The 15,255-nt window shown below is 36.6% G+C and overlaps 1 protein-coding gene across 1 annotated transcript in view; it reads left to right on the top strand.

The window, feature by feature from the left end:
- CLYBL (citramalyl-CoA lyase) overlaps positions 1 to 15,255 on the top strand; it is a 120,180-nt gene that overhangs the window by 47,802 nt on the left and 57,123 nt on the right. The window contains exon 2 of the mRNA XM_053455328.1: positions 11,401 to 11,596. Coding sequence (XP_053311303.1) covers positions 11,401 to 11,596 — 196 coding nt within the window. The remainder of the gene's footprint in view (positions 1 to 11,400; positions 11,597 to 15,255) is intronic.

The following is a 15,255-nucleotide window of genomic DNA, read 5'->3' as shown; positions in this document are numbered from 1 at the left end:
AAAATGTTAAACTTTAGAAACAGACAATATTTTTGGTACATTTATAATTAGGGTCATGATAGAAAGAAAGCAATGAAAAATAGGCTGTTTTATGTGGTACAGGAATTACAGGTATTTATATAATCTGTTACCATCCTCTACAATAGCTAACTGAACCATGCAGGGGTGAGTTGAAGGGGGTGCATGGCACACAGGTACCCCATAACTCCCTCTGGTAGTGTGTGTGTTACTGTACAGTGGTAGAATGTGTGCCTTTTACTGTGTGATGTTGAGTGTATGTTATGTTAACATGAGTGTGTGCCAGCATTTGCTGTTGGCATTCACATGTGAATTTTTGCATGAGTGTATGTCAGCATGTGGTGTTAGAATGTGTGTTAGTATTTGGTGTCGGCATGTACCTGTGTTAGTGTATGGTTTTAGCATGAGTATGTGTGTCAGTGTATGGTGTTAGAGTGTTAGGGATGAGCCCTTTCCATCTCCCATTAAAACCCCATCAAAGGTGTCCTGCTTTGAATGTTGGAAGCATTAAGAGGTTTTGTGATAGAAGACCTGGATGCATAACCTGCAGGCATCTCAGTAATAAGCCATGATGTACAATACTTGATATGCCAACAGTATGATATCCTTTTTTGTGTTCTGCACGATTCCATGTAGTCTTATATCATACACAATCTAGATATTGGTAGTAGTAAAATGTTTGGAAGTACTTTGTAACTGATGAATGCACTAAAGCAAGTGATAGTAGATTTTTTACACTCAGGTAAAGATTACATTTCAGTATAAATGTATGTTCTGTAGGTGCTTGTTGCTCTATTGTGTTGTAGCCTGGTGTGGCATCTAGACATGCATTATGTTTTTTATATATATATATATATATATATATATATATATATATATATATATATATATACCGTATTTGCTCGATTATAAGACGAGGTTTTTTCCAGAGCAAATGCTCTGAAAAATACCCCTCGTCTTATAATCGGGGTCGTCTTCTAATCAGACCCCAAAAAAATGCTGGCGCCATGCTGCTTACCGGTCGCGAGCAGCGTCTCTTCTGTTAGAAGCAGGGCAGGAAGCTTGCAGCGTCCTCACAGAACTCTATCTCCCCCCTCCCTCCTCTGAGGGGGGGGCCAGAGAAGTTGCTACAGCCGGTCCCCTGCAGAAGTCTGCGAGTGGGAGATCTGCAGTTCAGGTGAGGGGGTGGGGGAGGGTTTTTGAGTATGTGTGAAGTGTGTGTGATTAAGGGAATGAATGAGTATTTAAATGTTTGTGAATGAGTGTGAGTGTGTGTGTGATAGCATGGATGTGTAAGGGGGGTGGGGGTTGTAGCATGGCATATGGAGGCTGTAATCCCACTGCTATCATCCCCAGGTTCCAGCATGTACTGGCTGCCTTGGCTTGATAGGAGTGTGATTGCTGTTAGCAGTTTGATATATATATATATATATCAAACTGCTAACAGCAATCACACTCCTATCAAGCCAAGGCAGCCAGTACATGCTGGGTTAAAAGGCATATCATGGGGCTGAGTGGCATATAGGGGGTTAAAATGCATTTCTGGACCTCCAGAAATGCATTTTAACCCCCTATATGCCACTCAGCCCCATGATATGCCTATATACCTCCAGAAATGCTTTATACCCCCCTATATGCCACTCAGCCGCATGATATGCCTTTTAACCCCCTATATGCCAGAGTGGCATACAGGGGTATAAGGCATATCATGGGGCAGAGTGGCAAATAGGGGGGTATAAAGCATTTCTGGGGGCAGAGTGGCATAACTGGGGGGGGCAGGTTGGCAAATAAAAGGAAATTTAAAAAATATATTTTTCTCAATCATAGCTTTTATTAAACATGAAAATAATTTACATTAATTAATATTTACTGGTAAAACTTTTTCCCTATAGGGTAGTCTTATATTCAGGCTTTTTGTTTTTTTCCTAAATTAATATTTTGATTTTGGGGGGTCGTCTTATAATCGGGGTCGTCTTATAATCGAGCAAATACGGTATATATATATATATAGATAGATACATTTCTATGTGATTATATCCAATGACCTCTCTTCAAAATTGGACAAAAATAGAGAACCCGTTGCAATGTGAAAATGCGCAAAGATGAATGTTTGGGTGCAAGGAACAGCTGCAAGAAGCCTCATTAGCTACCACCCTCCTGTGCCAGCATTTTTTCACTTTGTTTAGAATACAGTAAAAGTACATTCATTACAATCCAGCTGTGATCCTGGGATGAATCCGTGTACATAGGCAATCAAGACATAGTTAACAAAACAAACTATTCCTCAGGCGATAAAAATCTCAACAAGTTTTTTGGTTCTCCCTCTTCACTTTTTCTCTTGTTGACAACAAGTGTATGAACAACACTGTGGACGTTACACATAGTTGTACAGTGCATTGAAGAATATTATATAATGAATACATGTCTAAAAAGAATGTAGTTATATCCTGTGTAAAGTGATCCTTTCTTTATGTGATCGATGCATGGTGTGTGTCAAACTGGCTAATACATAGTAAACTAGTTAATATTTGTATACACTGATATATAGTACCAGATTACAAAACACTTAGACTGAGTAGTTTTAAATAACTTTAGTCCATGTTGTGTAGAAGGATTTCTTGTCGTTTTTGCTTGCTAAAGTGAATTCAGAGCTGGACCTACCAGGACAGGAATAAGTTTATTCGAAGACGGCTCCTTAGGTTTTCAGAAAAATGTCAGTTGTGTTACACAGGAACATCCCTGTGGTTCATACCTCTAACTAGTAGGCAATTTTTTATGTGCCCGACTCTAATTCTTTCTTTATGTACCCGACTCTAATTCTTTCTTTATGTATGACCTCGAAGTTCTAAACAGACGAGAAGATTAACAATAACACAGTTATTTTTAAACAAATTTCCGAACATTCATTTTTAAACCCATTCATTATTATAGGTCTAAATAATATACCTGGTTTCAGAAATGACTATTTGATAGTGTTTTGACACCTTTCTATCAGAAACAGCATTAACTTTTTCCACATGAGCTACAGTTGCTCATCTGTTGGATTTGACCATACGTACCATCTGTCAATGAGCCTTGGCCGTCCATGACCCTGTTGCTGGCTCACTGCTTTTCTGTCCTTGGCCCACTTTTGATAGATACTGAGCACTACAGACCAGGAACACCACACAGAAGCTGCAGTTTTGGAGATGCTCTGACCCAGTCATCTAGCCATCACAATTTGGCCCTTGTCAAAGTCATTCAGGTCCTTACACTTGCCTACTTTTCACTTCCTGCCTAATAGATCCCACCGACAGGTGCCACGATAACAAGATTCTCAGTGTTATCCACTTCACCTGTCAGTGGTCATAATGTTATGGCTGACGGTGTATGTTGCACACAGCAAACAATTATGGCATGCTACATATAGTTAATTAGAAAGTATCAGCATTGTGGTATTAAAATACCCAACATTTCAGCAATCGCACAGGTTGTCCCAAGTAGCCACAAATAAATATAACAGTTGTGTGTGTTGCCATTGTTAATCATGCCTACTGCCATTGGTGGCCGCCATTATAATAGAGCTTGTTGTGCTATGTGTGTTTCAATACAGTTAGCGTCATTATGGAAGGATTCTGTCCCTTGAGAAAGATAACCGTAATTACCAAATCATTAGGGAGTCCCATAGGCTTCAGTGTATTTTGCATTATGTAGTATGTATATATGTCAGTTTTTTTTCTATCCAGATACTGATAATTATTTGTTAAATGAATGTAGCATGTCATAATTGATTGCTGGTGTGTGACTCATATAAATTGGAGGGTTTAAATGTTTTGTGCCCTTTATCGGTGCTACAATTCTATCATACAGATTTATTTTTTTTTAACATTTCAGCTTATTCTCTGCTGACTGACCCCCTCATTTGAATTTATTTTTAGTTCTTTTTATCTAAGTCTGACAAAGGGGGATCCGACAGAGCATATTTAGGAGAACTGTTAATACATTGGGTGCTTTTGCACCTTTTATTTACTCCCTGTCCTACCAACATACTGTATATTATTGTATAATTTGGAATGTGTTTGATGCCTGGAGAGTGATTAACATTTTCTACCAGGACTCATTTTATTCACCAATAGTCACACAACTTTAATTCTTTGTTTTACAACAATTAATTGTCTTTTTCCTTCTATGAACTATCATTAGTACATCTTCTGGAGCATTATAGAACATTGCTGAATTTAGCAAGCCTATGTGAAATGTATTTTCCGGACAGTTCCAGAATTACATTAAATGACTCAACATAACATAAAAGAAGCATTTTTTTATTTCAGAAAGGGTTTGGTATTTCTTTTTATCTCTATCCAGTGTCAAAGAAGTAAACACTGCTCACAACTCTGGTTCTTACGATGTTATTTTATTTTAAGGAACTTGATCTCAAGCTTAGTTTTCCTTCTGTGCGCACAGATATCAGCATCATTATAACTCTTTGGACCACTCAATGTGCATCCCATCTCCCGATTTCCCAACCAATACTTACTGTAGCCTGCAATGCCCACACTGACTCATGGCATGCATCTTCTCACAACTAAAGTATTTTCTGTTTGTGTTCTCAATTTCCCTAAATGTGTTAGTGGATCTCCATTAGTTATATATGGCCGATCACAAAAATCCCAACAACTGTCAACATGGGAAAAAAAAGGCAAAGGAGCTAGAGGCCCAATCTAAGAAAATGTAATGTGAGCACAATGAATCATTGCCACAAAGTTACTATAACTGCAAGCTATTCTGATTGGCTACTGGTAAATGCCAAACGGAATCTGTAATTGTAAACATCATTGAACTGTAAGGAATTAACATTCAAAAGAGTCCTGTTTTTTTTTTACGCTCCCAATGTTTTAGTAATGTATAAAAAATAGAATTCCAACAGAGTGAGAAACAGCCTGGAAAGAGCACTGAAAACGTATAAATTACTTTTTTTCTACTTTTTAGGCTAAAATCAAATACCAGTCAGCTTTCCAAACCCTGGATAGAAATATGGCAAAGAGCCATCTCTCAATTAATTTCTGTTGGATAGATCACCATATTATCCAACTGCAAATGTTTTTTATTGTTGATCCATATGTTGCTATTATTTTTACAGAAATCATATTGCTTTGATTTGTGTTGATGCTTTTCCATAATTTCTTGTGGAATTATATCTGTATGCAAAGATGTCCATCTGGCAAATTTTTTTTTTTTTTTTTGCATTACTATTTGCTTTTCACTCAAAGAAAGGATAAATAACGATAAATAAGAGATGCTTACATTGCTTTAAATCACATGAAGTATTTTGGATTGTGATTTAATATATGTATATATATAATACGCACACACACTCTCTCACAAACGCACCACCACATGCACAGGACCTGACATTTAATTACCGGAAATTACTAGCTATTAGAACGTCTAACTCTTACTTAGCTCTTAGAAGGTGCCCTCACCATTGGGACAAAATCATGAGCTGTAACTGTCAAGGGACAGATTCCTTGGAGCAGTGAAAGACTTAGCAGTCACCAGTTAATGGCTGCTGTGGATAGCAGCCATTAAATAAAAAAATTTTTTTAATGTGTTTTTGTTTGGTATTAAATAGATAAATACGTAGATCACTACCAGCATACAAGCAAACTCTGTATTATATAAATGGCATCTAATTAATGCAGAAGCATCACATCATTAAAACAATTACTCATTAAATTAAGGAATAAAAAAAATCTAATATCTGCATATTATTGAAATAATATCAAATCTCATTAAAGATAACACAGAAATCATTTGGCCCCAAGGGCAGTAAGAAGCCATTTTTCTTATTATATTGATACAAACATACAATAAAGCAAATGGCAAGATGCTTCTTTTGTATAATTCAGTCTTTCGCGCAAATTGTTCCCTCTCTCTTTTTTTTCTTTAATTATTCCTGAACAAAAGCCTAAAACAAGCAAATAAAATGCCATATCGACACCAAGCTTTATATTTAAGGCTCCCCCATGCCTTCTCTCTTGTCTCGCTAGTCAATAAGGGTGTTGTAGGTTTTTGTCATGAATCTGTCAGCTGATCCTTCTCTTTATTTCTACTTTACAATGCTCACAAGTAGTGGCTTTTTTCTTTTTTTGCATATTCCTCTTGCTCTTCAATATATTGTGGCTGACCAAATTTAAAACACTACAGTATTTAGGTACCCTGCAGTGCTATTTTAAGTACTTGGACCTGCAAAGTGCCCCAAGCAATAACTACCTGAATTGCTTTTAATTACACAATATAGCTGCATCATCCTACTTCAGAATCTTTTTGATTGATGCTGTAATGCAGTTGTAAGCGCGGATGATGGGATTAAGTGCCTCTTGAAGTGACTTTAGCTTCTAACAAAAGGAAAAGAGAGAACACTCTGTCTCTCTCTTTTCTTGAACAAGCTGTCTTTTTTTTTTCTCTCTTGCTATATAAAGAAATACAATTAACAAACATTACCCGCAGAGGGAAATTGAAATGTACATTCAAAAGAGAACTGCTCTTGACTGCAATTAGACATATATGATCCAAGCTATTTTGGCCATTCATTAGCGCTAATTGTTTGAGAAACCATAACTAGGATTATTAGCATGTGTGATAAAATGCAGCAGCACAGCACACTGTAAGGCAGTGTTTGTTATCAGACTAATGTTTAGTTTGTCTCTGTTGTGAGCTGTCAGTGTTTGCACAAGACCTGCTGGTATTTATAACAAACAATTTATATCTTCTTTCCTTAATTAGATGGGATTATGGTGAAAATCCCGGCGTTTTGTAATTTCAGGCGCTGTCCCCTGGCTGTGCTCATCTTTGTTTTTCTTCCTTGAGCTGTTACCTAAAAAAAAAAAAAAAAAAAAAAAAAAATATACAACTTTTTAGTTTTTACAATATCCCTATAAAATGCAATTAAAGCCATTAGTTATTCATAGTGTGAGACACCGGATTAAACACAGGGCATCTTCTGCCATGTCTCAGAATGAATGATCATAAGAGCTTTTTCTATTGGCATGTAGAAGGATCCTTGTGTGAGAAGAATGTGATGTCTTTTTTAATATTTAACACTGGTAATGTATTATGTTGTGAAGATGCCTGGTAAAAATGTATCTTTTAAGGTCATTAAATAAGAAAAATTACAAATTTTGCAATAGATATTGGTCCAGTACCATTGTAGCCTTGAAAGTAGGTTATGCAGAAATGGGATGTTTTCTTCACCCTGCTTGATCAACCCTTAAAAAAATCTGCAATACCTCCCTTACATGTATTAGCTGTATAATAATGATCTAAGCATTTGTGTGTTATCTGGAGAGCGGTTCTTTAACCTTTCATAACTCTTAGTTAGAACGTCTGACAGTAAGCAAAGATATATTGGATCTTTACCCCCCCAAAAAAAAATAGTTAATGGTGAATTGTGTACAGTGTTCCAATAGATAATACTATGTACATTTCCAATTTTGTTTTAATCCCCTGTCACTATTAAGAATTGAATATTGTTGTTAAGAATCTCATTTATTTACCCCTTCTATTAGCTATTCTGTGCCAAACTATACTGTGCTCAAAGATAAATATAGTTCCATTGGATTCCCCTTTAAGGTATATGCTAATTTATATGGCAGACCTTGTATTTGTTACCCTATACATCGGATTAGCCATGAGCAAGAAAAAGCGGGCCCAGCCAGGGTGTTTCCGGCAGTGTTTTTTTTCGATTCATAATACATTTTGACCATTCAGCATTTTCAGGACCTCCAGCAGGGGTCTCACCTTTTGCTGCCTTCTGTGCAGCATTCCAGTACTTTACATCAATAATTTAAATTCTCTCTTTAGAATTTTTAATTACAGATCTTGAATGCAAAGTTGGACATTTGCGTATCCCTGCAGCCAGATCTGCTTATCGATGATGCAAAGTGTGAAGTAGAGGTAGTCTCTTTCTATTTATTTCTCTCTCTTTTTCTTTTTCTAAAGTTCATTATGGTTTTTGCCCCGCATGTTTTAACAATGCTTTTGGGGGTCGTTGAATCCCATAAACAGTATCTTTCAGTGCATCAGGACATTGATTTATTCTGTAGCGTTTGGATTGAGCCTCAGCTTAGCAAGATATCATGTGCAAATGCTGATAAGTAATATGTTTCTTACCGTGCGCTCTGCTGGATTCCAAATTTATCATGTTTCTGTGGGTTCGTATAACTATGCAGTTGGGTAGCATAATGGGTTTACAGTGAAGCATGTTCCTGCAAGATTGAAAAGTTGGCCATTCGTCAACTTTATTCTGAGCCGCATACATATATGAAAGCTGCAAATACACATCTCCTGTTGTCTTATTTAAAAAGGCAGTACCACAATGTTTTATTATTGCTTTGTATTTAGGGAGTGCCAACTACTCTAACCATCTTGCATGTTTTTCTAAATACAAGTAAAGATTAAACATGTGTTTATCTTTGCATCTTTTTTATATCTGTTTATCCAGCTAGTTAGATAAAACCGTAAATCCCTTGTTTCACTGAATTAAGCCAAATTATATATTCAATTGGTCTAAATCTCTGGACTAATAAAGATAGGATTATTTTTTCCAGTGGCTCTGTCACCAAAATAAATATTACACTCTAGCACCTTTTCCCGAATTAGGTGGAAAATTCGACCTTGCACACAAATAGAAAGCTACTCCTTGCATAGAGGTTTAAAAAGAAACAGAAAATAAGTAAACATAGGGTTGTGAGGAACTTCGTGGAATCCTTTTTTGTATCTTTTATACAATTACTAAAAAAACCCTTATATATAAAAGTAAAAAAAAAATGACATATATAAAACACTCTAAGATGTATTTCACAATAAATTATTATAAATCATTTTCATCTTGCCTACCATGGAATTATGTTGTGAGCTTTAATAGCAGAAATATCCCTTTGTGCTCTAATCAAGAAAATCTCACATCCAGTTTAATGTTAACACCTAAGGTCTGATATCTTGTGAACGTCATCTAGTATTGTTAGGCTCCTCTTTGGCCTGTTGGGCCCCCAGCACACTAAGATCACAGGAGTCTGTTATACAACATTAAGAACAAGACTAAACTTTTGGCTGTTTGCTAATTATAAGTACTAATTAGGACAAATAACTGTAAACTGTAGACTTACCTGCGTTTGCAATGTCTTTCTCCATGGTATCCCCTGTATACAATGGTAGGTGTCACAAACTCATATCATGCTCTGCATGAAGTACATTTCCTCTCTTTTCCAGCATGCATGACTGTGCCGGACAGGCCGTCTAGAACCAGGGGCACATGTCCAGAGGTCAATAGGTCAGTATATTTACAGAAACCGCAACTTCAGCGGCAGATTGGGTTGTGTAGTGTGAAACCCCTGGCTTGGTACATGCTGCGGCACAATGCTAGAGTATAAAAACGTAACATGCGACTTTGCATACATCATTTGGGGTGCGATGGCGAGGGTCAGGTTTGGTTGGTAATCGCCATTCTTATTCGGACTCTGTGCCTGCTCAGCTGCTGGTGGTCCCAACAATAAGACATTTGCTGAAACAGTCAGAGCATAAGCCAGCTATGCATTGGCTTATGTATACCCCAATTTCTATTGCACTGACCTAATCAGCACGGAAAATCAAAACTTATATACATAAAATACACTCAGTTTTGCGAAACAAACTTACATTCATTACCAATGACCAAACCATACAGAGAGAACTGTATAACGTATAGCATTATATGGTAGTGAGCTAACAAATGCTGTTTAAGTGATATTAACAGGTTTCATTCAATAAATGTTGCTAGTTTTTATAGTTCTGACAGATGGCAGCTTCTACATTTCAGAACACCAGGGAAGGGCATCAGTGGTATCTCCCCGGGAAATGGAAATGATCAATAACACTTAAAATCAGTAGCTGCAGCTCTACATACATACACTAACCTCCCCCCCCTCACACACACAAAATTACCTTGGCATTTGATTGCTACTGCAGTATAATTAAAAAAGCATGTTTTACACAAATTATCTGTAAAAATGTCTGAACAAAAGTATAGCTTTGAATGAATCAATCAGTCCTGTCGGTTCCTAGCAAGTCAACAGCGACAATAGATCTCTCTTTCTCTTTAACGTCATATTTTCATTATATACATTTTACGTTTTGAACCTTAAAGTAATTAGTATTATAAGCCAAGATATAATGTAATTTATACAAATAGAGTTCACACAATCATATTTTCTTGTGATCTTTTTGGTGGTAACCAAATATTTCTTATTAAAACTATACATTGTCAGAAGGTAAAGCTATTTTGAAATAATTTAACTATATTCATGCAGGGTGAACATGGAGTCAGCTCTAGATGTATGACCTTGAGAATCCGCCCGTTCACCTTGACATTAGTGTAAAAACCCTAAGCATTGTGTACTATACACATTATTTTGATTGTTATTGTAATTCTTGGAATTCTTGTTCATATTACATACTTGTTTGTCATGCATATGTGATGCTGTTACCCCTTGAGCTTCCATTGTTTGAAGATTTTGAGCTAATATATTAGGAGCTTTTTAATGTGTTTGTGTGTGTTTGGATCTAAAGGTATTCAGGATCAATCATACTGAGTTTTTTAGTGTGTGTTCTTTGAGAGGAAAAAGTTGAAGCCTCTGTGTGCTCTGCGTAAAGAGTCTCTCTGTTGGCCCCTTCCTCCATCATTTGCTTACTGGTCTGTTTGGCAAGCTAGTATGTGCCTACTGGTAAATAAGAGACCTCCGCACCATACGTACGCTGCAGATCATGATCTGATAATTGATCTTAGGGTTATAACACCATGTGACACAATATGTAATGTAAGGGCTACTTTCCTGAGAGTGTGGTAGAAAAGTGAACAGGGGATGATCCGCCTTTGTGTTGCTCTGATTTTAAAGAATTAGGACCAGCAGCATGGCAAGTTTAAGACTTCCCTCTAGACAAATAAGGCATGTACCTAGAATGGCATGTTTAGAACTGATTTCTGTCCATTTTCATTAAACATGGTCCAGCTCCCCACCTGGTTGTACACCACTCTTTTTATATACAAGCCCTTCTACATCACATCCACTTACGGAAGCAGAGAGAGGCGCATGAGAAAGCTGTGGGCAGCACAAGAGCCCACATTACCTTGTAGCCCTAATGACCCTGATCTTGAGTGTAAATTTGACCCAGGTTTATAATAAGTTTACATAAAATTAAGAGTCCTTTATCTGCAACCAACTCTAATAGTTACTGCTTTTATCACTGTACAAATGACAACATAGGAATTAGGTCTCTGGAAGAAGAGGACCGCCATAATGCACAATCTCTGTAAAGATACACGATATTGTGAAATTAACATGGTGCGTTTTTTTGTATATTTTGCAGAAAGACATCTTCGTTGTTGAATGTCGTCTCAAGAATTCCCTCCATTACTCATAATAGGACTGCTCACCAGTACGTTCCTCGTAGAGCTGTACTGTATATACCTGGGAATGATGAAAGGAAGATAAAAAAAATTCCTAGCCTTGGCGTTGACTGTGCTGTGTTGGACTGTGAAGATGGTGTAGCCATCAATAAAAAGGTGATTTATTTCTAATTGTAATATATTTTTTCTCAAAATATATTAAATGTTTCCAGCACATAATACTTTGTTACAGATGGAACACTTTGGGAGGTTATTGACTATGTTAGTGGGGAAACCCCCCTAAGCATAGGCACTTTCATAGAAAGCTGTGAACTACTGTGGTCGTAAAATGTATTTTCTGCTTCTTCAGGTATGTTCAGTAAGCTAGCTCATAGACTAAATATATATCATCCGCAAGGATTCTAGTACTTTGTTTTTTTAGCAATATGTAAAATATTTTAATTAAATATGACTGCATTTTAAAAGTTAAACCCACTTTTTGTTAATCACATTATTCAAGTGTTCTTTAATTTGTATAATATTACTTGTTATGACTATTACATTTACAATGCTATTTTTGTGAAGCAAACTATGAAATATTTAAATTGAATTTATGACATTTGAAAATTGTACAGTAAACTAATTTTCTTCAAACATTCCTCAATTGTGAAGAAACAGAGTATTACATGTTATAATAATTACATTTCGAGTGATTCTGGGAAATTATCTGACTGCACGATTAGTGCGTTACACTTAAATAGAATAATACATTTTGATGCAGTTGCTTTAATTTGGTAACAACTGTTATTTCTTATTTAGTACTCACCTTGTATACATTAAAAAAACAAAAACACGATTCCCTTTGCACGCTAACAGTAAGTGAAGACGTTAAGTGGTGTAAATTCCCACCTGTGGTTTATCTACTGCAGTAGACATTGTACAAAACAATATACAAATAATATGCATTTCTTCACAGTAACCAACAGGTGCATTCACAAAGGCCTAATCTATTGTACAAAACTTGTTTGTGTGGGTCTACTCTATGCACAAAAGTAATTGTTTCTGATATCCTCTGACATTATAGGATGTTTTGTAGGGTTATAACGTTCATTAACACACCTGTGTCATCAGCATGTGTAGATTACTCTGCATGAAGAGCTGTGCCTATAACCAGAACAAAGGCATCTTTAGGACAGGTTTCAATATAATATACAAAACCAAAGACATTACTATAGTCTAAAACTTGACTTTCATTCATTACTAGAAAAAAATAACCCAAATTGCCTGCTCTTATGTTGGAAGAAAATTGGAAACTTAAACCGTGTGAAAGTCTTCAATAGTAATAATCATACTAATGCTAAATCCTGCATTTTTTTCTAAATTTGGGTTTACCTTATACAGTGGGAAGAAGAAGTTATTTAACCCCTTTGGAATTATCTGGTTTTCTGCATTAATTGTCCATAAAATGTGATCTCATCTATATCTAAGTCCCAAGTATACACAAACACAAGGTGCTGAAGCCAATAACACACAAACAATTATAATCTTATGTCTTTATTGCACACTTCCATTAAACATTCACTAGTCAAACCTTCTTTGGCAGCTATAGCCTCAGGATCAGACCTGCACAATGTTTAGGAGGGTTTTTGGACCATTCTTCCTTACAGAACTACCTAAGCTCAGCCACGTTCCTAACATGTCTGGTGCGAGCAGCATCTCTAATGGGTTAAGGTCTGGGCTCTGAATAAGCCACTCCAAAAGGCGTATTTTCTTTTTTTGTCAAACCACACTGATGTAGATTTACTTCAATTAGGTTCATTGTCCTGCTGCATTACACAATGTCTGCTGAGCTCCAGCTAACGGACAGCCACTGGCCATTACAAAAAACAAAAACTGTCTGCGCTTCTCACCCTTTTTGTATACACTTTACAGCCAATACTCTCAATACTCAATACTTTTTGGTAGGCCTCATTTTACACATTTGTATTATTTGAGCCTGGGACTAGTTTAGCACAGGAACATTTTTCTTTTCTCTGCTAGCCACTGGGCATTATCCTGTATGATACCTTGATAAACTTGGGAATTCATTGTCTCTTCGATGGTAGCTTGCTGTACAGGCCTTAAGGCAGCAAAGCAGCCCTAAATCATGATGCTCCCTCCACCATACTTCATCACTGGGATGATGCTTTCATGTGGGTATGCTGCGCCCTTTTTACACTATATGCTGCATGTTTTTCCCGAACAGTTTAACCTTAGTTTCATCTGTCCACAAAATATTTTTTCAGTGGAGTTGTGGAGTGTCGAGGTGCTCTTTGTGAAACTCCAGGTGAACAAGCGATGATAAATTGGAAAGCAGAGGCTTCCTCTGTGGTGATCTGTCATGGACTCTATGCTTGTTCAATGTTTTCCATATGGTAGACTCATGAACAGAGATGTTAACCAGTTCCAATGATTCTTGTAAACCTTTACCTGTTACTCTAGGGTTCTTTTTATTCTGCGTTGTGCTTTTGGAGTAATCTTGACTGGGCGCCCACTTCTAGGAAGAGTAGCTAAAGTACTAAATCATATACATTTATAAACAGCTTGTCTGAAAATGTAAACTCTTTGAAATGACTTTGTAACCCTTTTCAGCTTTGTGCAAATCAACACTTCTGAAATTGTTTTTGTGGAGGATGGTTCACATCAGCAGATGTTCCTTGAGAATAGAAAAATCTAAATGTTTTAGTGTTTTTTTAATGTTAAAGTAGCTCTAAAACACACCTCCAATCCTTAAAGCAGTTAAAGCAGATTGTATGTGTGCATTATTGTAAGTTAGATGAAGATCATATTAAAATTTAAGACAAACTTATTCATTAATGCTGGTAATTGACAAGGGTTTAATTAATGCCTGCTTCAGTGTTTCCCTCTCTTACAAGGCTTGTGTAGATATCAGGCCCATCAAGTTCAGCTTTACCATATTAAGACATTAGGTTTCCAGAGTGTTCCATAGCCCTGCGTTGCCTGGGTCTCCTGGATCTAAGCCCCCTAGCAGTTTAAGGAGAAGAACCAGAAGGGTAAAGTCCAGAAAAGCATGGATCTATGAGCTGCCTGTACTGACCCCCCAGCTCACTAATTGATAGAATGTCTCAGGATGTAACATCGTACCATTGTGCATCCCGTCACTGAACAAGAAAGACTGTGCACCCTTAATAACATTCCTTCAACACTTGACCAACTGCATCACTCTACCCAGTTATCTGCTAGTGACCGTGTTAAGCGATGGCCTAGAAGTTGTTATATTTCTGTGCAAATAATTTTTTACAGAATTAAAGCTAAATGTATAGGACTTTCATTTTTTTTTTTTTTTGCTAATCATTCACGGATAGATGGGCAATAAAATCACAAATAGCACTTATCCTATCCATCTGGCTCCTAAAGGTGTTAATAAAGGTTGATTTAAAAATAATAAATAATCCCCTTTACACACCTGGGGCTTCCGTTTCTGCTTATGTCACATTGAGTTAGAATCTGTCTAGTGACAGTGTCGTGTTACGTTTTTGGCATAATTCCAGCATTTACTTTAGGCGCATGATGTTACACGCTTTAAATAAGTGGAAGTAATGTGTATACTGACACACTGTCACCCTAGCAATCATCGATAAAACATTTCTTTTTGTTATCATACCATATATACATGATTGCGATAATGTTTGCTGCCAAATATAATGGTGGCATAATTGATTTTGTTTTTTAAATATATTTTAAAAGCATTTATTTATTGCTTTATCTGTAATCATGTTTTATTTTCTTCTTTATGTCTCTTACTGACTAACATTTAAGTACTGATTAATAATATG

This window comes from Spea bombifrons, chromosome 2 (genome assembly GCF_027358695.1).
Source record: "Spea bombifrons isolate aSpeBom1 chromosome 2, aSpeBom1.2.pri, whole genome shotgun sequence".
Lineage (NCBI taxonomy): Eukaryota > Metazoa > Chordata > Amphibia > Anura > Pelobatidae > Spea > Spea bombifrons.
This window is presented reverse-complemented; position numbering and strand designations above follow the sequence as displayed.